We start from the raw sequence: 23,431 nt of genomic DNA, 5'->3' as shown, positions 1-23,431 counted from the left end.
CTTTCATTTGTATGTGTGCAGTTATAGATCATTGCTGGCCCCTAAGCATTTTTTTTATGACAGCATTTTATTCTCACTACTGGCTTCTTAGAAATTCTTCTTGTGTGTGTGTGTGTGATTGCTCTAGTGTTTATAATATACAGCCTTATCACAGACAAAATTTTATCACATTTCATGATACGAGAGTATTTTAAAATTTCATGGGAGGAGCCAGCGCTGTGGCGTAGCGGGTAAAGCCGCCGCTTGCAGTGCCAGCATCCCATATGGGCGCTGGTTTGTATCCTGGCTGCTCCACTTCCCCTCCAGCTCTCTGCTATGGCCTGGAAAAGCAGTAGAGGATGGCCCAAGTCCTTGGACCCCTGCACCCACATGGGAGACCTGGAAGAAGCTCCTGGCTCCTGGCTCCTGGCTTCTGATCAGTGCAGCTCTGGCCGGTGCAGCCAATTGGAGAGTGAACCAGCGGATGGAAGACCTCTCTCTCTCTCTCTGTCACTCCTCTCTGTGTGTAACTTTTTCAAATAAATAAATAAATCTTTAAAAAATGTTAAAGGGAAATGAATTTAAAAGATGTTTATTTTGGTGAAAAAGTCTAAATACAAGCATAGCTTTTTCATAATATTCATTTCCACAAACTTTTGGAAGACCCTTTTTATGAATATATTTTACATTTTTTTCATCAAAATAAACTTTTATTTTACTTCTATTTTCCATAAACTTTTTAAATTACCTCTGTAATATCTCTTCACACAAGGCAAAACAATCCAACAAGAGAATCCTTCTATTCCTTGTGCCATTGTTGTCACATATTTTATGTCTGTATATTTATAAGACCCATAATTCATTATTATCTTTTATAGAATGTAAATGAGAAAAAATATTTTATTTTTACCCATTTTCAACATGCTTCATTCTTTTGCATAAATCCAAATTGCTCCTTCCTGAAAAGCTTCCTTTAATCTATCCTGTAAAAACCGCCTCCAGGAGATAAAGTCTTTTAGATTTTGTTTGTCGGACAGAAAGCCTCTATTTCACCTTCACTTTACAAAGACATTTATTCTGTATAATTCTAGGTTGATGGGGGTTTTTTTTTTCTTTCAATAGCCTAACAATGTTGCTCCTTATTTTCTGGCTGGCACGGTTTCTCCCAAGGTCCCTGCTGTCGTTTTTGCCTTTGTTTCTCTCTAGGTAATGTGTCATTTCTCCTCCAGCTGCTTGTAATATTTCCGGTTTATCACTGACTTTTAGTGTTTTGCCTCTATTGTTCCTTGGTATGATTTTTTTTACATTTATTTATTTATTTGAAAGGTGGGGGACTGGCACTGTGGTGCAACAGATTAAGCCGCTGCTTGCAATGCCAGCCTCATACATGGGTGCCAGTTCAAGTCCCTGTTGATCTGCTTTTGATCCAGCTCCTTGCTAATGCCTCTGGGAAGGCAGCGGAAGACGGCATAAGTGCTTGCAGCCCTGCATTCCATGTGGGAAACCCGGATGGAGTTCCAGGCCCCTGGTTTCAACCATTGTGGCCATTTGGGAAGTAAAGCAGCAGATGGAAGTGTTTTCTCTCTGTCTCTCCTTTTCTCTCTGTAGCTCTGTCTTTCAAATAAAGAATTTGTTTGTTTATGGACCCAAGTACTTGAGCCAGCATCACCTGCTGCCTCTCAGAATATGAGTTGTTAATAGGAAGTTGGGGTTGGCGCCGTGGCTTAACAGGCTAATCCTCCGCTTTGTAGCACCGGCACACCGGGTTCTAGTCCCGGTTGGGGCACCGGATTCTATCCCGGTTGCCCCTCTTCCAGGCCAGCTCTCTGCTATGGCCCGGGAGTGCAGTGGAGGATGGCCCAAGTGCTTGGGCCCTGCACCCGCATGGGAGACCAGGAGAAGCACCTGGCTCCTGGCTTCAGATCAGCGAGATGCGCTGGCTGTAGCAGCCATTGGAGGGTAAACCAACGGCAAAAAGGAAGACCTTTCTCTCTGTCTCTCTCTCTCACTAACCACTCTGCCTGTAAAAAAAAAAAGGAAGTTGGATATCAAGCAGAGGTGGGACTCAAACCCAGGCACCCTGATATAGGACAATGGCATCCCAAACTGTGGCTAAACCTGCTGCACTACTTAAATGTTGATTTTGCAATGCTGGCACTGTGGTACAGTGGGTTAATGCCCTGGTCTGAAACACCGGCATACTTTATGGGTGCCGGTTTTAGTCCCAGCTGCTCCTCTTCTGATCCAGCTCTCCGTTATGGCCTGGGAAAGCAGTAGAAGATGGCCCAAGTCCTTGGGCCCCTGCACCCGTGTGGGAGACCCGGAAGAAGCTCCTGGCTCCTGGTTTTGGATGGGCGCAGCTCCGGCCATTGCAGCCATCTGGGGAGTAAACCATTGGACGGAAGACTTCTCTCTCTCTGCCGCTCCTCTCTCTAACTCTGATTTTCAAATAAATAAATAAATCTTTAAAAAATGTTGATTTTGCTTAAGATTCATTGAGTTCTTGGGATCTGTTGATTTATATTTTTTTATCAGCTTGGAAAATTTTTCAGTCGTTATCTCTTCAAACATTTTCCTGTGCCCTCTTTTCCAGAATCTAGTGACCTGTGTTGTAGATACTTGATACTGTCCCGTAAATCACTGATCCTCTCCTCATTTGCCTTCAGCTGCCCCTGGTGCACCACGCCTCCTGTGCCTCACTGAGTGAAAAACCACTTCACCTGCGTAAAGGCTCGAACACTGCTCACCAGGCCGGCCCTCCCTGGGAACAGCCTCCTTACCCGGCGCTGGGCCGCTGCTGGCGCCCCTCCGCTCCACCTCTGACGCTAGCTTTGCCCTGCCTCACTAGTGACCTGGGGGCTTCATTGTTCAGGAAGGGGAGAAAAAGGCAAAGAAAATCTGACTGATGTTTTTAAAAGATCACACTCAGGGGCCGGCACTTTGGCGTGGTGGGTAAAGCTGCTGCCTGCATTACCAGCATCCCATATGGGCGCTGGTTTGAGTCCCAGCTGCTCCACTTCCCCTCCAGCTCTCTGCTATGGCCTGGGAAAGCAGTAGAAGATGGCCCAAGTCCTTGGGCCCACATGGGAGACCTGGAAGAAGCTCCTGGCGTCTGGCTTCAGATCAGCCCAGCTCCAACCATTACGGCCAACTGGGGAGTGAACCGGTGGGTGGAAGACTTCTCTCTCTCTGCCTCTCTTTCTCTGTAACTTTGACTTTCGAATAAATAAATAAATCTTTTTTAAAAACTAAAAGTAAAGAAGGAACGAGAGTCAAAACTCCACAAGGACAGTGAACTGGAGAGATGTCAACAGCAAAGGAGACAGAAAAATTGTGTTTCAGATGCCAGACAGCGGAAGGATGAGTGTAACTCTCAAACGGAACAGGGAAAGCCACTGAGGGGAGCGAGTCGGCCAGTGGTCAGTTGTTCATTCTGTGGAATCCGGAAAGATCTGGATTCCTCTGAATATACAGGTGTGGTGTGTGGGTGCACACAACAGGGACGGTGCCATCTCAGCCGCAGAGCCCTCTCCAACTCGCGGAGTTGGGTGACTACTCCGCTCCCTCCCTCCGATCTGCTGAGGGCTTTACCTCTGAGACACTGAAATGCTAAGCACTGCTGAGAGCAGAATCCAGGGGCTTCCCTGACACTGCAATGAGCAAAAGCTTCCGCTTTGAACTGTGAACCTGCAGCCTCTTCCCTCGTCCAGCCTCCGGGATGTTAGCCGCCATGCCTACAGCCTCCAGACAGGAATCTGGAGAATTCCTCCTGTAGAAAGAAATTAGCCCACGCGTATGAAGGCCTGCAGATGCTAACACGTTGAGGGTCTTCCCAATCAAAATCGCCAGGTCTCTGCTAAGTTACCCGAGAGCCAGGTCCACCTGTCAAGGCTCTGTCCACTCCCACACACAGAGCCCAGTCCACCAATTGACGGGCTCTGTCCGCTCCCACACAGAGCCCCTAGCCATCACTTTGATGCCTCACCCTCAAATGCAAAGGGAATTCTGGGAACACCAGATAGTTGAGGAAAGTCCCAACTTGAAATACAGAGACCAAAACAAACATCCCTACAAAGTGAACTCTGCAGCAACCAGGACACTGTAAGAGAGCAAAGCCAACTCAGGGCAGGAGTTTAGCCGCACGGTGAAGACGCTGGTTGAGACGCCCACAGCACACATCCCAGGGCGTGGGCGCAACTCCTGACTCTGTCTCCTGACCCTAGCATCCAGACCCTTGCGGGCAGCAGCGACGGCTCCAGGAGCTGGTTCCCACAGTGCTGGCCACTGTGGGCATTTAGGGAGTGAACCAGTGGGTGGGCTCTCAGTTTCTCCTTCTCTGTCTCTCACTCAAGTCAATGAATTTTAGAAATTGAAAATAAAAAGACTCCTTAGCTCATTAAATGTAAAAAAAAAAAATTCAAATTTCTCAGCAAATTAAAGTATAAAAACCATAGGGTAAAACAACAAATAAAAGAATATCACTTTAGGGGCCAACGCTGTGACATGGTGGGTACAGCTACTGCCTGTGGTGCCAGTGTCCCATGTGGGTGCTGGTTCAAGGCCCGACAGCTCCACTTCCAATTTAGCTCTCTACTGTGGCCTGGGAAAGCAGTAGAGGACGGCCCAGGTCCTTGGGTCCCTGCATCTGCATGGGAGACCCGGAGGAGGCTCCTGGCTCCTGGCTTCGGATCAGTGCAGCTCTGGCCATCTCTCTCTCTCTCTCTCTCCCTCTTTCTCTCTGTGTGTGTAGCTCTGACTTTCAAATAAATAAATAAATAAATAAATAAATAAATAAGTCTTTTTAAAAAAGAAATATAAATATAGATGAACAGGAAATAGAAATAGATCTGTTTCTACATACATAAATCAAAAAATAAAAAAAGAATATCACTTTAAAGAAGAGTGATCAGAGAGCAAGAGATCTCTTGGAAATGAAATAAAAAACATAACTTCAAAATTCACTAGTGGGACTGGAAAACCTTAGAAGATGAGGAAATGTCTCCATAGAAAAATAAAATGACAGAGTTAGAAGACAGAGAGATATTTTAAAAATTAGAGTGTTAAGTCTAGCAGTTCAAACATCCAAAAACAAACTTTTTCAGTGACACAGAGCAGGGAAAATGGTTGGGAGGCAATCACCAAAGTAAAAGAGGAAAGGAGGGGCCGGTGCTGTGGCGTAGTGGGTAAAGCCACCGCCTGCAGTGCTGGCATCCCATATGGGCACCGGTTTGAGACCTGGCTGCTCCACTTCCCATCCAGCTCTCTGCTGTGGCCTGGGAAAGCAGAGGAAGATAGGCCAAGTCCTTGGGCCCCTGCACCCACGTGGGAGACCCAGAAGAAGCTCCTGGCTCCTGACTTCGGATCAGCACAGCTCTGGCCATTGTGGCCATCTAGGGGGTGAGCCAGAGGACAGAAGACCTCTCTGTCTCTCTCTCGCTCTCACTCTGCCTCTTCTCTGTGTAATGCTGACTTTCAAATAAATAAATAAATAATCTTAAAAAAAAAAAAAAAGGAAAGAAAAACAGGGAAGGAAATGTCCCAGAACTGGCCAAGGTGATTTTCTACATGATAAGTTCTTTTTATTTTTTTCTTAAAGATTTATTTTATTTACTTGAAAGACAGTTACAGAGAGAGGTAGAGGCAATGAGAGTGATCTACCATCTGTTAGTTCACCCCCCAAATGGCCACAAGGACCGGGGCTGGGCCAGACTGAAGCCAGGAGCCAAGACCTTCTTCCAGGTCTCCCACATGGGTGCAGGGGCCCTAGTGCTTTCCCAGGCACATTAGCAGGGAGCTGAATCAGAGGTGGAGCAGGCCAGTGCCGTGGCTCACTTGGCTAATCCTCCACCTGCGGTGCTGGCATCCCATATGGGCGCCGGGTTCTAGTCCTGGTTGCCCCTCTTCCAGTCCAGCTCTCTGCGGTGGCCTGGGAGGGCAGTGGAGGAAGAAGGAGGAAGAGGAGGAGGAGAAGGAGAAGGAGAAGGAGGAGGAGGAGGAGGAGGAGGAGGAGGAGGAGGAGGAGGAGGAGGAGAAGGAGAAGGAGAAGGAGAAGGAGAAGGAGAAGGAGAAGGAGAAGGAGAAGGAGAAGGAGAAGGAGAAGGAGAAGGAGAAGGAGGAGAGCAGCCAGGACTTGAACCAGCGTCCATATGCACTGCAGGTTGGGGCTTTAACACGCTACACCAGAGAACCAGCCCTGACAATAAGGTCTTACCAGCCCTGACAATAAAGTCTTAACACAACAAATGAGGAATCCATACTACCATGATGAGAATTTAGAACACTAGTTGTTAAAAATCCGAACTGTTCAGAGAAAATGGTCTGCTACAAGAAATCAGTGATCAAAATTATCTCCGACTTCACGATCTGGCATCTAAGAACAATGAGTCAAGATTGCCAAAACTCTGTGGGAAAATAAAATGCAACCTAGAGTTTGATAATCAGCTATACTGTGGATCGAGTGTGAGTTTGGGATAAAGACATTTTCAGTCTAACATTCCAACACACACGCATACAGCATAAACTGATCTAGGCAACTAACCTTCCCACTTCTTTTCTTTATATTTGGAGCCTTTATACAGAATATACTTTATACAGAATGTTCTCCATTATCCTGAGCTACATTCACGCAAACTTTCCGGGCAGGGTGAGACTGCTCTGCCCTGGCTAGTCAATTCTTCGAGGTAGCAAATGGCACTGCTGCAAGGCAGAAAATAACCTGGTTTGCTTTTCAAAGTCACTCTTGGGACCTCTTTGTCACAGCATCCTACTATCGCTCTGATACTGCGTCAAGTTTTAGAATAATTTCCCTGAGCCCTCGCCCAGGAAGCTTCTAGAAAACAGTGCCGCTCCACAGGAGGAAAGAAAGCAAGAACGAGGATGAGAACCTACATGGTGGAAAGGGAAGCCTCCAGGATGGTCGCGAAGGCAAATTGTAGGACAAGGGCTGCACAGAAGATGCAGGAGGCAACAGCCTGATTGAAGGTGGACAGCGACTTTGAAATGGGTTCTCAAGGGGGAGCAGTGAAACTGAACGAAGGCTCGGTGTGTGACTTGGGTGGATTTATATATATATTATATATTTATGTATATTATATATACACATGTATATGTATGTATTATATATACAATTTATAAATGAAGAGAGCTAAACATTTTAAATTCATACATAATTTATACATACATAAATGAAGAAAGCTAAAGAAAATGCTGCAAGTCTACATTAATACTTAGAAAAACAAAAATGTACAAGAATAAAGGGAAATCACCGTGCAGCAGCGTGCGATCCAGCTACAAGCGTTACTACATAGTCTCCATATGTAAACAGTGAACACGGATTTACCACTCAAAATCTGATGTACTCATTTGGGGAGAATTATGAGGCAGAATAGGAAATGCAGATCCGAGGAGGAGGGGTCTCAGTTCAACCTTCGACCTCATTAGAAGAAAGCCAACAAAGCAGGCGGGAATCCACCCAGCAAAGAGCAGGCAGCTCTGGGCAGGCCTTGCCGTGAGAAGGCGTCAGAGGAAGGAGCGCAAGGTGCTTCTCGGAAGCCTCCTAGGATAACGTCATTGTGTATTAAAGTAAACTAAATGGGTGAATGGGAGGTGAGAGGTGGAAATGGCAAATGCAGGGCGTGCTTTGCAGGTGGGTGCGGAGCACGCCACACGCGTGCCTGGAAAGCAGGGCAGCAGCTGGGGGCCATGCAGGTGGGGAAGGGCGGGGGGTGGTGTGGAGTGGGGTAGAGGGGATCCTACTCGGCCTATAGTGGGGGCAGCGGGCTGGGGGGAGGGGAGTGCTGCCATCACATTGCTTGAGGAGTTTGTTTAAGAGAGAGGTCTCAGCCCAGCCCAGCCCGCTGAGGCCTCTGGGAGGGAGGCAGAGCCCAGCCCCCTGCATTTGTTATCTCCCTGGGTGACACCTGTGCACACCGGGCTAGTTTGGATGCTGATGGAGAGAGAGGTTGGGGTTGGGGGGAGATGGCAGGGGAGGGAGGGACACAGGGAGCAAGGCTTCCCGGCTGGCAGTACAGAGAGGGGACCCAGCACGCAGATGTCCTGGGGCTGCAGGGGACACAGTGAGGGGCGATGAGGAAGTGCCTGTCAGTGTCCCAAAAACTTGCTCTCTCCTTTTAAAAAAAAATATTTATTTGAGGGGTAGACAGGGGTGAGGGTGTCCACAAATGCCTACAACAGCCCAGCCTGGGCCAAGGCTGCGGTCCGGAGCTCTCCCACGAGGGTGGGGGAGCCCAGCTACGGAGCCAGCACCTCCTCCTCCCGGGTGCTGGAGCCCGAGCCAGAGGCGGACGGTGAACCCAGGTACTGCAGCGCGGGCTGTGGCCTCCTCACTAGCACCGTGGTCGCTAGGCTTTCCCCATTTCTGGGGAAACTGGGCTGCTTCTTCGCCGGAGACGGAGAGTGCCAGGAGGGAAGGGGCTTAGCTTTTTGTGCCCAGGGGAGGAGCTCTATGAATGTTTGCAGAATGACTGTGTGAATGATAGCTTCGCGTAGGGTGGAGGTGACAGTTTAAAATCAAATGGACTTCGGGCGTAGCACAGGTGGGCTTGGAAGTCACTCAGATGAGAGATGGGCTTGGCAGAGAATGGTTGAAGCACTCAGAATGAAGGCCTCAGGAAAAGGAAAGAAAAAGACTGCTGAGGGGGCAGACTCGAAACAGGGAGGAAGTGAACCCAGACGGGATGCACACAGCAGGCTGGTGCTGCAGAAGATCGGGAACCGCCGGAGTACCCTGCAGGAGCGGAGGGCAGGTCCGCGCGATCAAAGGGTACAGGGAGGGAAGCAGACTGTGGGGATAAACTTGTCAGCTTCAGGGCAGTCCCTGCCGCTCGCCCTGCGTCAAAACACCCAGAATCCTTTGCGGCGCTCCTTGCCTCTCGCCACCCCACCCAAAACACCCAGACGTAGTTCTTAAAATGAGGGAAGAAGGGCACATTATTATGTGATTACATATATTATTATATAAGGGATATAATCCAGTAAAGAAAGTATTTATGAGTATCTATGTACCAAATAACACAGCATCCACTTTTTAAACTATATATGTAATTTTTACTAAATATACATATCTATATATTTTACTAAATACATGTATATTTATATATTTTTATATACATTTTATATATATTTTTTACTACCACATATGAGAGAAAACATGTCTTTCTGTGTCTGTCTTATTTCACTTGGCATAATGATCTCCAGTTCCAGAATTTTCTTACAAATGTCAGGATTTCATTCTTCTTGTGACTGAGCAGTAATCCATTGTGTATATGCATAAGAATGTACATTCTCCTTATCCATCCACCCATTAATGGGCGTCTAGGTTGATCCATCTTTGCCACTAGGAGCAGTGATGTGTACACGGGAGTGTAAGGGTCGCTCTCAGGTGCTGGCTGCATTGCCTTTGGCCATATTTCTAGAAGTGGGGTAGCTGGGTGGACGGTAGGCCTGTTGGTAGTGTTTTGAGGAGCCCTTACACGGTCTCCGCGATGGCTGGACTAGTTTACATCTCACCAACAGTCATTGGAGTTCCCTTTTCTCCACACTCGCCAACACTTTTTATTATTTTTTCTCTTTTTCATAATAGCCATTCCACTGGAGGGAGGGGATTGTTTCTAGCAGGGGAATTCTGAGATGAGACGTGGATTTGAAATCAGGCAGACTTGATCTCAGACTCAGAACCTGGTTCTGGCTTGACATTAAGTCTGTCATTGGAACCTGAATTTTCTGATGAAAAACTCACACTTGTTCAAGATGCAAAAGAAAGTGAGACAAGCCCCCTCCCCCACCCCACCGGCTGTGCTCACACAGACGCTGAGGGAACTGGGCGTAAACTCGCCACCCAGGTAGCTTCCGAGTCTTGCCAATGGAGTTGGAATCAGTACCGGGCTTTGCGGAAATGGACAAGGCGGTGAATGGCCTTGGCTTCTGGAAGAAGAGTTACGCCTGGGCAGGCGACCCCCGTCTCCTGCAGACCCTCTGCGGCTCCACCCCATCCCTGGTTCACTGGTAAGTCACTTACTGGGTGGCAGGGGTCCAAAGAGGAAGAGGCACAGGAAGCAGATGGCGGCAGGAGGTGTCCCTCTCCTGCTGGGGGCGTCCACAGTGGAGGCCGTCATCGGAGTGTCTGCGTTTGGAGGGAAGAGGACCCAGAGGCGGAGAGTCAGGGGCACGCACACCCCCGGGGCCTGGGCAGAACTCCCAGGCGTACGAAAGGAGAATGCCGGCTGGTGCCAGGCTCAGCCTCGTGGGCGTGTGGGGACCTCACGAATAGCTCCACCGTTTGACTTCTTGTTTTTCTTCTTTATTTTCCCCTCCATGGGCATAGCTATGGCCTTTATAGCTGCTCCTGGGTGGGGGCAGCCAAAGCTTCGGGCCCTCCCTCCCCAGGGAGGGGCGTCTTTGCCCAGTGCGTTCTGCAGCTGAGAAAGAGGTACCCTGCAGGAGCGGAGGGCAGGTCCGCGCGATCAAAGGGTACAGGGAGGGAAGCAGACTGTGGGGATAAACTTGTCAGCGTGGCAGGGAGCCACCCTTTGAGCCCCAGGTGATCTGAAACCTGTTTTCCCTGGGGATGCCTCACTTTCAGAGCAGGAGGCTTTTGCGGAAGAGAGAAGAAAGGCGAGAAGGAAGCAAAGGCATGTGAAAGGTCAATCGGTGTCCATTTGTGGGGAGTCAGGTTGAGGAGTACTAGGAGCACACGGGATTTCTCCAGAATGTTCCTCCCCAGGTGCAGACTAGCACAGGGCTGTGTGAGAGACAGACTTCGCTCACTCCGCATCCTCTGAGGACCGGGAAGGGGGACCCTGCAAGAGTCTCACTCCAAGGTCAAGTGCAGGTGAGTGGGCAAGGGATGGGGTATAGACTGCCAGTTTTCCTGGGTCTCTCTCCAGCCTGGGGTGATTTCTGGATCCTGCTCTCCAGGCCTCACCACCGGCCACAGACTACAGGCAACTCAGAGATGCAAAGGAAAAATATTGCTTGACGTGCAGTCACTGACCTCACTCGTCCCGGGCTCTTGTTCCCTCCCTGGAGGGAGAGCAGTGGTGGTGGTGGCGGGGGGAGGGGGGAGTACGGATTTAAGCTTGCCAAGCTTCTGTGGTGCTCCTATGGCATTTTCCCGGGGAAGGATAGTTTTGGAGTGCACAATACGTAGTTCCATTTGCAGGGAAGAACGGGGAAACCATTGATGATGCTGGAGGCCAAGGCAGCGGCTGTTTCTGGGGGCAGTGACCTGACTGGCTGGAATGCTGCACGTCCTGATCTGGAAGGTGCACGGGTTAAAATTCAGTGTCTTCCACACCTTTGCCCACTGTGCACGTCTTACACCTCCTATTTGTACCTATTGTAAACTGCAATTTAAAAATGAAAGGCAGCACGAATTCTTTAGTTTTAGGTAAATATTAAGACCATATCAAGTTCAATGCCCCCTCTCAGGGCTGCTTTTTTCTTTTATTTTCTTTCTTTCTTTTTTTTTTTTTTTTAAATAGGGAATGCTGCCATCCCAAGCAGCATCTTTTTTTTAAGTAACTTATTTATTTGAAAAAGGTGCAGAGAGGTGGGGAGATAGAGAGAGAGAGAGAGAGAGGAGTCTTAGGAGTCTTCCATCCACTGGTTTGCTCCCCAGATGACTGTATGTCTGGGGTTGGGCCTGGCTGAAGCCAGGAGCCAGGAGCTTTCAGGTCGCCCATGTGCACACGCAGGGGCCCAAGCACTCAGGCCGTCTTCCGCTGCTTTCCCAGGCACATTAAGCAGGGAGCTAGATTGGAAGTAGAGCAGAGGGACTCCAACCAGCTCTCTGATATTGGATGCCAGCATCGCAGGTAGTGGCTTTACCAGTTACGCCACAATGCCAGGCCCTGCGTTTTTCCTTTCCAGGGGTCTCCCCTCCACTAAGAATTGGGTCTCCTCTGATTGGGGGGGGGGGGGAGTGATACCTCCTCTGGTGATGTGGGAGAAGGACTCAAGTTCTTCCAGCCTCTAAGTCCTGCACCTCCCCTCATCCCACCTGGTCCCTGGGAGCCTGCACTGACGCCCGGCAGCCCTGAGGCACGCTGCTCCTAAAAGAAGAGACTAAGTCACCGAGATCTCGAGGGGCTGGCCAGACCCACAAAGCTACGAAGTGGCAGAATCGGGAGGTAGACCAGCAGTCCAGCTTCTGCCCTTAAGCCAGCATCACATGCAAACAGGGCTCCCCTACCCATCTCCTCCCAGCCAGGTCGCCCTGGATAGAAATGCTGGAAAGCTCTAGAACGTAAAGACAGAAGTGGAGGAGGCCCTGTCAGGTGGAGTTTGAAAAAAAGGTGAGACGGTCATCAGAAGGGGCAGGTCAAGAGAGTCAATGAGTCGGGGGCAGGCAGCCGGGTGAGATGGACAGGTCAGAGATGATTTTTTGAGTTCCTGTTCAGTGACCGTGAAGGAAGGAGCATGTGGAGCAAGAGCTTAGCTCTGTGTTTGCTTTAGAGGGCAGCAGATCAGTTTGTCACAGTGGGAGGAATTCCAGGAACCAAGCACCAGCACGACGTAGGCAATTTAGAAAGCCGCATGTAGGCCTGAGGTTCACCCCAGTACGACCTGTACTGAACGTGCCATGGAAGAACAGCCTGCCGCCTGGACCCTCCCTGCCGCATCTCCCAGCCTCGCCTTGCCCTGCTCAGATCTCAACCTGGCCGCACAAGAGGTCAGCTTTGTCCATGTTGTTCAAAGATTTTTATTTATTTATTTATTTGAAAGGCAGAGTTACAGAGAGAGAGGGAGAGAGAGAGGTCTTCCGTCCGCTGGTTCCCTCCTCAAATGGCCGCAACAATCAGGACGGAGCCAGGCTGAAGCCAGGAGCTTCTTGTGGGTCTCCCACACAGGTGCAGGGGCCCAAGCACTTGGGCCATCCTCCTCTGCTTTCCCAGGCATGTTAGCAGGGAGCTGGATTGGAAATGGAGCAGCCAGGACTCGAACCAGCACCCGTATGTGATGCCAGCACTGCAGGCCGGGGCTTTAACCTACTGAGCCACAGCTTTGTACTTCTTATTTTCATTTATCCCCAGTTTAAGCAGAACTCTCTTTATTAGGAGTCTCAAAGGTGCCTCCCGGTATGATCCGAAAATAAATAAAAAGAAGGAAGATTTTCTGTGAAATGCAACCCAATGTGGCCGAGGCTTTGCCCTCCAATCCCGGACAGAGTAGATGTCCTTGGCTTTGGAGACCTCTCGTGAGGCTGCTTAGAATGCATCAAATATCTGGAACGCCCGGCGGTGAGGAAGAGTCCCTGTGTGTGCATGAGCTGGGGTCTTCTCCTCTTCCGTGCGCGCTCAGAATGTTGGCAAACTCGGCACTCCCCAACCTGTTCACATGCATCCAAGTTTTTATCCTAAGCTGAATAATTGCAAGAATGTAATTTCTGCTGAATGTTAAATATAGACATTGAGATAATAAAACTTTCACTACTTTTAATAAAATTTATCTGTTTATTCAAAAGACAGAGGAAGAGACAGATGGAATCAGACAGAGAGATCTTCCATCCACTTGTTCACTCCCCAAATATTCATAATAGCCAGGGCCGGGCCAGTCTGAAGCCAGGAGCTGGCAACTCCCTCCAAGCCTCACACATGCGTGGCAGGGACCCAAGTACTTGAACCATCATCAGCTGCTGCCTCCCTGGACACACAGGAGCAGGAGGCTGGACCTGGAGGCAGAGCCAGAAGTAGGACCAAGTCCTCCCATGTGGGATGAAGGGTCCCAGGCAGCATCCTAACCGCTGTGCCGAATGCCCCCACCTTGTCTCTCTGCTCTTCAAAGTGTTGCCAGTACACTCAAAACTCCACAGGAGCACCATCCCCACCGTCAGCCTTATTAAAACACTCACAGCTTTCCCTGAACAGTCCAGCTCCTTTATTCCTCCTGCTTTGTGAATTCAGTTTCGTTTCATTTTCTCCACTTTTTTCCTACTGTTATATATATATACATATATATGTATATATATATAAAATTATGTAAACATTCTACTATTTTTTAAAGATTGATTTTTTACTTATTTGAACTAGAGAGTTACAGAGAGGCAGAGAGAGAGAGAGAGAGAGAGAGAGAGAGAGAGAGAGAGGTCTTCCATCCGCTGGTTCACTCCCCAGATAGCCACAGCGGCTGGAGCTGTGCCAATCCGAAGCCAGGAGCCAGGAGCCAGGAACTTCTTCCAGGTCTCCCATGTGGGTGCAGGGGCCCAAGGACTTAGGCCATCTTGTACTGCTTTCCCAGGCCATAGCTGCGAGCTGGATTGGAAGTGGAGCAGCTGGGACTTGAACTGGCCCCATATGGGATGCTGGCACTGCAGGCAGCGGCCTTACCTGCTACACCACAGCACCAGCCCCTGACTCTGTGTGCTAAATGTATAGCCCCCAATTACCTTTTGGTGAAAATTGAGATGAGACTTTTTCTGGTGAAATGTTTTTCCATATTTCCAGGAAAATGTGAGCAGTTAACTACTAAAAAATTATAAAATTTGTAGAATGCTTACTAAATCCAAGATTACCCTGCAGGCTACATAACGTGCCCAGGAAGGGGTGCTTCGGTCACCCTCATTTGCAAAAACCAGGAAGCCGAAACCCAGGAGAATTAAGGAAAGTGTGTGTGAGAGCGTGCTGGGTTTGATTGGAAACCAGAGCCCTGGCTGCAGGTCCGTGCGCCTCTCGCTGTCATCAGTCAGGGGAAGTAAATGTGCAGCCTATGATTTCTTCCTCCTTGAAATCACTCAAAATATACAACTGCGACCTAGTTCGAGAAACTGATGACCCAGAAGCTCTTCCTCCTTACAGAGTACGGCGTCCCACTCGGGGAAGTGTCCTTCCATGCCCATGGCTGCATCCCAGCAAGTCCTTAGGAGTCTGGAGTGTTCTAAAATAGGCAGACAGACAGACAGATGAGTGGACTTGACATAGGGTTTTCACCAAGGTTTCAGTGGCGCTGGTTCTGCCCTAGCTCTGCTCTCACGGATGGCCCCTTGGAGGATGCCTTCTTTGACAGTGAACGGACAGGAGGAGATTGTTAAACAGAAATCATTATTAACCCTGCCACTTCCCTCTATAGTGTGTCTGAATAAGCAATGTCTTTTTAAAGGTTATCTATTGGGGCGGGAGGAGTGGCGGGCTGGCTGGCGCTGTAGCATAGTAGGCTAAGCCTCCACTTGCTATGCAGGTATCCCATATGGACAAAGTTAGTGTCCTGGCTGCTCCTCTTCCGGTCCAGATCTCTGCTTATGGCATGGGAAGGCAGCAAAAGATGGCCCTGGTGCTTGGGACCCTGCCACCCACATGGGAGACCCAGTAGAAGTTCCTGGCTCCTGGTTTTGGATCAGCTCAGCTGTGCCATTTGGAAAGTGAACTAGCAGATGGAAGACCTTTCTCTCTGTCTCTCCCTTTCTCTGTAATTCTGCCTTTCAAATAAATAAATAGATAAAAATCTTCTTTAAAAAATATTTATTTATTTGAAGGGGAGCATGAGAGAGAATCTTCCATCCACTGATTCATTCCCCAAACGCCCATACAGCTGGAACTGAAACAGATCAAAGCTAAGAGAGAGGAACTTCATCTGGGTCTCCCAAGTGGGTGGCTTGAGCCGTTATCTGCTTCTTTTCCAGGCCCATGAGCAGGAAGCTGGATTGGAAGTGGAGCAGCCGGGACTCCAAGCAGCACGGTGACAGGGGACCTGCAGTGCAAGCGGCAGCTTAACCTGCTGCACCACACAGCTCCCACGACACCTTAACACATACCAAAGCCATCTGTGTGTCAAACTGTTGGCCTTAGCAGGAACGCAGGTGTGGCTGGGGAAAACAAGGAGGTGCTGAAGTGACGTCTTGGAACTTTCTCCATGCTGGGGAAATAAACCACAGCACACAGGAGCTAGGAAGCCAAAGTCGGGTGCTTATAAAGGGAGACTCAGAAAGTGTCATTAGCCTAAGGGCCTGACCACAGAGGCCCCCTCACGTAGATCAGTTTTAGACACAAAGCATATATGGAAGTCGAAGGCCTGAAAGACAATTCCCACATCTCCTTAATGCTCCTTAGGAGGTCTTCAAGGGGGCTGCATTGTGGCATAGCGAGCTAAGCTGCTGCCTGCAATGCCAGCATCCCAGATCAGAGTGCTGGTTCGAGTTCCAGCTGCTCTGCTTCTGATCCAACTCCCTGCTAATGCACCTGGGAAAGTAGCAGAGAGTGGATCAAGTACCTGGGTCCCTGCACCCACATGGGAGACCTGGATGGAGTTCTGGGCTACTGGCTTCAACCTAGACCAGTCCCGGTCATTGCGGCCACCAGATAGAAGATGTCCCTCTCTCTCTCTCCACCCTTCAAATAAATAAAGTTGAGACAGACAGAGAGAGAGAGAGAGAGAGAGAGAGAGAGATGGACACCACATGAAGCTCCTGGTACTTAAGCAGCGGAGCCAAGGCACAAGCTGTAGACGGGGCAGCCCAGCCCTGTCTACTTCCTGGACTTTTTTTTGGGTTAAATGTGCTTGGTGGGCTGGGGCTTTGTCAGGTTAGAGGAGTAAGTGCCTTCCATGATGCAAGCGGCACAGCGGTGCTTTCCAACTCTGCATACACACCCCAGTTGCGGGAGTGACGAGCTATTTGCAGCCGTGAGTGTGGCCCCATGAATGATCGGTGAGCTGTAGTGCTCACCTGGGATTCCCCTGAAGGGGAAATAAAACTACCATGGCAAAGGTAAAAAAATTTTAAAAAACAGGACCACTGAGACAAACTTGAAGAATGGCTGCTTGCAATTAGCAACTGACCTTGGAGAAATACCCCAAGTGTGGTCACAAGGCACGTAGACCATTCCCCACACGTGGTCCTTGAACCCACCAATGCTGCGACAGTTACAGTGTGATGCCGATGAACCCACAAACGTTGTAAGAAACCCTTGGCTCGGGGCTCAGTCTTGGAGACAATTCCACTGGGCCTGCTGGTGTGAGCAAACTGCTTCCCATCCTCCCCAGGGTCGCTGGTGCCTGTTTCAAAGAAGGGGGGGTTCCCCGTCTCAGATTACATCCCCTTTCTCAAAGCACCCATTCCCTTGAGGTACTTGTTTTTCTTCGAGAATCAGAATTTTTACCTTATGGTGCATCTGGTCCTATTTTTAACAGCTTTCTTGAGATACGATTTACATACTGTGTAGCTCACCTGTCAAAAATTGATGACTCATGCTTTTTAGTATATTTACAGAGCTGTACCTTTCAGTCTGTAGACCCAAATCTTTCTTCTCTATGGTTCCTTTACTTCTATTGCATCTCTTCTCCACAGTTTTGAGCCTTACACTCAGATCTCCTGGGCCTCACCCCACCCCCATGCCCACCCCCCATGTCTTAGGTTTTCTAGGTGATTTTCAGCCCCGTGTTGATGTGGCTAGCTGAGTTCTCTCTCCCATTTGCTCTTCCAGATTAGGTGCTAATATTCTCAGCCGTGGCCAGCCTCCTTCCATTTGTCTATTAAAACTTGAAACTTGCATATCCATGTTGCATGCCTATTTTAGTGATCTAATTGGATTCCCTTGCTTGACCTTATTTATTTTCATATCTTTCACATGCTGCTTTCCACAGTTCCCACTAATGGGCGGCACCTTTTCAGGTGTTCAGTTTGGCTTCCCTTTCTGGTTGCTGAGATGGTGATGGTGAGGATGATGGTTGCCAACAACGTGGCCTCTATGGGAAGCTCCAACTGTTGAGTTTTGCTGACCCTAGGAAAGCCCAGTGAATGGGGGGAAGCTGAGCAGGCCCCACTGCTGCATTCACCAAGAAACTGTGAGTTGTCCCCTAAGGGCTCCGTCCCAGGTAGGAGCCATCGCGCCCCTTGATGGAGTCAGAGGAGCTTCCTCTGCAAAGCAGCTGTCCTGTGTTCTCCGAGACAGGGACGATCAGGCAGCCATCTCCCCAGACCCACGACGGGGAGCCATGGGAGGGGGCTCACGAGACTCAGGCATACCCCCACCCAGCGGTTTCATCCATATCTCTTGGAGGTTAAACCTTAGCAGGCCAGAAAGTCTTTCCCTTGGGGAAGCAAGGGAGAGACGAGTGTCAGCTAGCACCTGCCTCCTGACGAGCAGCCTGGGTCTGTGGCACAAGTGCATGCCCTGGGAACCGTGACCTTGGGTGGACACAACCCACACCCGCAGACTCTGGAACTGCGCTGCCTCCACCTTGCGGGGCTCTTGGCTGTCTTTGCACCATGTCTACATCTCTGGGTACCATGGGCCTCAGCCAAGAATGCGTGGAGCCTCACCCCTTGCCCTCCCTTCTCATCTCCCCCTGTTCAATGCTCCTGCCAAGCCTTGGAAGTGCAGAGTCCTGCTTGGGGCAAGAAGGATTAGAAAATTGGGATGCACTGACATGAGCAAGCTTGGTTTTTTGTTTTTGTTTTTTTGCTGAGTTTCACTATGGAGGTTTGGGTTGCCAGATGGATTTGAGCATGGGATTCTCACAGAAAACTGAGATAATCGACTCACATCTGTAGATACCTACTCTGTGCACACACAGATTATCTCGGCTGCATTTATTCTTTAAGATTTATTTATTTATTTATTTGAAAGACAGAATTACACAGAGAGAAGGAGAGGCAGAGAGAGAGGCGGAGAGAGAGAGAGAGAGAGAGAGAGAGAGAGAGAGAGAGAGAAAGAGAGGTCTTCCATCCGTTGATTCACTCCCCAGATGGCTGCAATGGCTGGGGCTGCAATGATCCAAAGCCAGGAGTCAGGAGCTTCTTCCAGGTCTCCCACGTGGGTGCAGGGGCCCAAGGCCTTGGGTCATCTTCTACTGCCTTCCCAGGCCATAGCAGAGAGCTGGATGGCAAGTGGAGCAGCCAGGTCTTGAACCGGCGCTCATATGGGATGCCAGCACCGCAGGCGGCAGCTTTACCTACTACGCCACGGTGCCGGCCCCGGCCACATTTATTCTTTAGCTCAGTGACCAACCTATTATCCTCTTTTCAGTTTCTGGTAAAGAAAAGAGAAGGGAGGAAGCATCAGGGACCCAAACAACAGCAGAGGAATCTCCTGGGCTGAACAAAAGGAAAGGTCGCTGGTCCCCCAGGTGAGCATCCTCGGTGGAGAGTGGGGCCCTCAGCGTCCACCGCGTCCCCCATCCATCTCCAAGGCTACAGTGGAGTCTGGCTTCCTCCAGTTGCTGTCAAGGCTCCACCAAGGTCCGTGGCTGACCCTGCGCGTGCCCCAGGCAAGGCTCGGGAAATGCGGGCGGTAGAGAGCTGTGTCAGAGGTGCTTCCCCGGGACAGGCACTTTCTCTAGAAAAAGAAGATTCAAGTCTCAGTACTGGATCTTTCCCTCCCAAGGCTTCACCATGGACTTTTCTTGAATCTTCTCACCCTTCCAGTCCTTGCTCCTTTCCCCGTGGGCCAGCGGTTTCCTCTTTGTAACTCTCTCCTGGTCTCCCTTTCCTAGCCACCCCCTGACTATTTGGACCCCCTTTCTGTAGGTTCCTTCTGCTCCTCCCCCACACATTTGCTGATGTACTAGGCACTCACCAAATAGAAGAAGAGCACAGCAAGGAGTCCCACAGTCACCACCACTGTAAACAGGGTGATGAGGAAGATTTCCCATGGCTCCAGGGAACCACTAGGCTTCACCCCACTGACTGGAGTAGCAACACTTGTGCTAATTCTGTTGGGGCTTGTTTGCATTCCAGCGGGAGCAGGCGTGCCAGAATTGCCAGAGCTTGCACTAGATCCAGAGCTTGCACTGGATCCAGAGTTGGGGGTAGTAGTGGCCCCACCAGAAATCGTGCTGGGTCCAGTGTTGACAACTGTGCTGGCCCCACTGGAGTTTTCACTGGATCCAGTGTAAGAGGGTGTGCTGGTTTTGCTGGGGATCACAGTGGAGAGAGTGTAGGGGGGTGTGCTGGCTTCACTGGAGACCACAGTGGAGGCAGAGCTGGAGGTTGTGGTGGGCTCACTGCAGGTCACAGTGGAGACCGTGCTGGAGGGTGTGCTGGGCTCACTGGAGGCTACAGTGGAGGCAGTGTAGGAAGGTGTGCTGGATTCACTGAGGATGAGAGTGTAAGGGGGTGTGCTGGCTTCACTGGAGACCGCAGTGGAGGCAGGGCTGGAGGTTGTCCTGGGTTCACTGGAGGTTATAGTGGAGACCGCAGTGGAGGCAGGGCTGGAGGGTGTGCTGGGATCACTGGAGGTCACAGTGAGGACAGTGTTGGAGGTTGTCCTGGGTTCACTGGAGACTGCAATGGATCCAGTGTAGGGGGGTGTGCTGGGTTCACTGGAGACCACAGTGGAGGCAGGGCTGGAGGTTGTCCTGGGTTCACTGGAGGTTACAGTGGAGGCAAAGTTGGAGGTTATGCTGGCCCCACTGGAGACCACAGTGGAGACAGTGTAGAGGGGTGTGCTGGCTTCACTGGAGATGGCAGTTGAAACAGTGTAGGAGGTCATGCTGGATTCACTGGAGACTGCAGTGGAGACCGTGCTGGAGGGTGGGCTGGGCTCGCTGGAGGTTACAGTGGAGGCAGGGCTGGAGGGTGGGCTGGGCTCACTGGAGGTTACAGTGGAGGCAGTGTTGGAGGGTGGGCTGGGCTCGCTGGAGGTCACAGTGGAGGCAGTGTTGGAGGGTGGGCTGGGCTCACTGGAGGTCACAGTGGAGACAGTGTTGGAGGGTGGGCTGGGCTCACTGGAGGTTAAAGTGGAGACAGTGTTGGAGGGTGTGCTGGATTCACTGGGGACCTCAGTGGAGGCAGGGCTGGAGGGTGGGCTGGGCTCACTGGAGATTGCAGTAGAGGTGGGGTTGGAGGTTGTGCTGGATTCACTGGAGACCGCAGTGGAGACAGTGTTGGAGGGTGGGCTGGGCTCGCTGGAGGTCACAGTGGAGGCAGTGTTGGAGGGTGGGCTGGGCTCGCTGGAGGTTACAGTGGAGGCAGTGTTGGAGGGTGGGCTGGGCTCGCTGGAGGTTAAAGTGGAGACAGTGTTGGAGGGTGTGCTGGATTCACTGGGGACCTCAGTGGAGGCAGGGCTGGAGGGTGGGCTGGGCTCACTGGAGATTGCAGTAGAGGTGGGGTTGGAGGTTGTGCTGGATTCACTGGGGACCGCAGTGGAGACAGTGTTGGAGGGTGTGCTGGGCTCGCTGGAGGTTACAGTGGAGACAGTGTTGGAGGGTGGGCTGGGCTCGCTGGAGATTGCAGTAGAGGTGGGGTTGGAGGGTGTGCTGGATTCACTGGGGACCTCAGTGGAGGCAGGGCTGGAGGGTGGGCTGGGCTCACTGGAGACCTCAGTAGAGGTGGGGTTGGAGGGTGTGCTGGTCCCACCCGAGGTTGTACCAAGTGCTGCATCTGGGGTGGTGCTGGTCCTGCTGGCCATCTCTCTGGATGTGGCATTAGAGGATGTGCTGGTTTCACCGGAGGTTGCACTGGCTGATGTGATTGCCATACTGGACGTTGGACTGGTTCCTAAAGGAGTGGATATGCCAAAGGTAGTGAAAATTGCCCCAGTGTTGGTAAATGTTCTATCCTCATAGAAGTCAATTTTGAAGATAATCATATACAGTGGCTAATATATATTGACTATATTTTCAATGTTTAGTTAAAATTCATTATATGAATAATGTATGACATGAATAATGCTATTTAGTACTGCTTTAACCCTATCACATAGATATATTATCACCAAGAAAAATGATGAAATTGAGGATGATAAATGTTGATGTTTGCATAAGTTCATACAGCCGCTAAGTAGGGGAGCAGGAAACTGAATCCAGCTGTTGAATCTACTTTCAGAGACTAAGCTACGTCACTCTCCCACACAGCGCAATGCCAGAGCTCCGTGGCCTGGTGTTACTGGTAGATGAGCTTATTCCATGTTCTGCTGTACAAGATCCTTACACATAAAGGTATCCTAAAGTATTATAGCAGCAGGCGATACTAATAGGCACTGATTAAGTCTTAAAGTAGTACTGCTCCTTAGAAAACTTCTTAGAATGTTATTCAGAAAACACCTGCATCAGAATCACTTTGGAGAGCTCATGGAAAACACAGATTCCCAGGCTCCCAATTACACGAATCGGAGTTTGAGGTGGGGCCCAGGGATTTTCCAGGCCCAGGTGGTTCCAAATGCACTGGAGTTCCCAGGGCTCCTAACAACTACGGCAAAGGTAGAACAAGTTAGAAGTAGCTCACATGCCTGTGATCTTCCAGGATTAAGAGCTGCAAACCTGGGCCTGCAGGCGGAGGGAAGGTTTTCAGCATCCTGGAAGCTCAGCAGGAGTTAAATTGTGCCTCTCACCATCCGGAAGGGGGAGGGCACTTGGCTACCCCAGCCGGTGCCATCTCATCTCTTCTGTGGCTCACTTCACTGCTAACCTTGCCCCAGCCCCCAAGCGGCAAACGTCCATTTTTTTCTTAGTCTTATTTGAACTAATGGGATTAGAGTTTAGCCCTGTTTTGGGCAGGGCCCTCCAAAAATCTGCAATGTGATATGGTACAATTGGCATTAAGGTCAGAATCGTGAGTAAAACTCTACAAGAAACTAGGATAACCGAAAGTAGGAGGGACAAGGGGAAGAGGGAGTAGAGCTAATCTGGGAAGATAGGGTGGACAAGATTAACAAGGCACAATTCCAGGAGGGCTAATCATGGTTCGCAATGATGCATTCTTTAAAATGCCATGCTTTCCATCTGTGCCATAGGCAATGGCCCACAAAGCCATGCACCGGGTGCCGCACTGTGGAAATGGAGTGGGGGGGGGGGGGGTGGCAATTTTGATTCTTAGATTCTTTTCTGCTTGGCCTGAGGCTGACTCAGGGTTAAGGAGGGAGACTGAGTTTGTAGAATAGAAAAGAATGATGGTTGCAAACAGCCAACTCTTTATTTAAATGCCCAAGCCATATCACACATTGCAGGGTGCAGAAACTCAGGCGCAGAGAAGCGATTCCCTCAAAGTACACAGTTAACAGGTGGAGCCACGAGCCCCACACCTGGGCAGTCTGAGACCCGAGCCCACAGTTTTAACCACTGTGTTCCTGAGTGACGCGCAATGTGACACCGCAATGATGCGAGCGAGGAGAGGGGAGGCGAGGCAGAGCTGGTCCCCGTAGGGACCCCACCTCCCTTCAGCAACTCTGCCAAGGTTCTCCGACCACCCACCCGCTTTTCAATACAGTTACTCACCAGCTGCTAACGGTAGGAGGTGCCATAGTAACCAGTACATAAGAAAGCTATTTCCTTTCTGCCTCTTCATTTGCCTCTTTATGGCTGCAAAGCAAAGATGCCTGGATCCCAGATGTGGCCAAGACCTTCAGGGTCTTGAGAAAGTGAGTTCAAGGTGAAAAGATACAGGCTGGAGCTTCCAGGAGCTGGAGTCTCCTAAGGCTGTGTCCTTGGGAAGAACTCTGAGCTGGGGGTGGGCGTGGGGGCTGGCGAGGGACTGAGGCCTGGCGTCCTCAAGCTTCCTCCATGC

General features: G+C 50.2%; 1 protein-coding gene across 1 annotated transcript; it reads right to left on the bottom strand.

Annotated features, from left to right (window-relative positions):
• Window positions 1-19,493: 19,493 nt before the first annotated feature.
• On the bottom strand, window positions 19,494-23,212 carry MUC21 (mucin 21, cell surface associated). The gene is made up of 2 exons (XM_062187152.1): window positions 23,143-23,212; window positions 19,494-21,427 (listed from the first exon to the last, which is right to left on the bottom strand). Exons 1-2 carry the CDS (start codon window positions 23,210-23,212, stop codon window positions 19,494-19,496), a joined length of 2,004 nt encoding a protein of 667 aa, XP_062043136.1.
• Between the last annotated feature and the right edge of the window lie 219 nt (window positions 23,213-23,431).

The sequence above is a fragment of the Lepus europaeus genome, chromosome 3 (genome assembly GCF_033115175.1).
Source record: "Lepus europaeus isolate LE1 chromosome 3, mLepTim1.pri, whole genome shotgun sequence".
NCBI classification, from domain to species: domain Eukaryota; kingdom Metazoa; phylum Chordata; class Mammalia; order Lagomorpha; family Leporidae; genus Lepus; species Lepus europaeus.
This window is presented reverse-complemented; position numbering and strand designations above follow the sequence as displayed.

Bases quoted from the DNA above. Each gene is read 5' to 3' on its own strand.
- MUC21 (XM_062187152.1), bottom strand. From the start codon at position 23,212: ATGAAGAGGCAGAAAGGAAATAGCTTTCTTATGTACTGGTTACTATGG. The intron at 21,428-23,142 runs GTGAGTAACTGT...CCACTCCTTTAG, and splicing joins CCTCCTACCGTTAGCAGCTG to GAACCAGTCCAACGTCCAGT.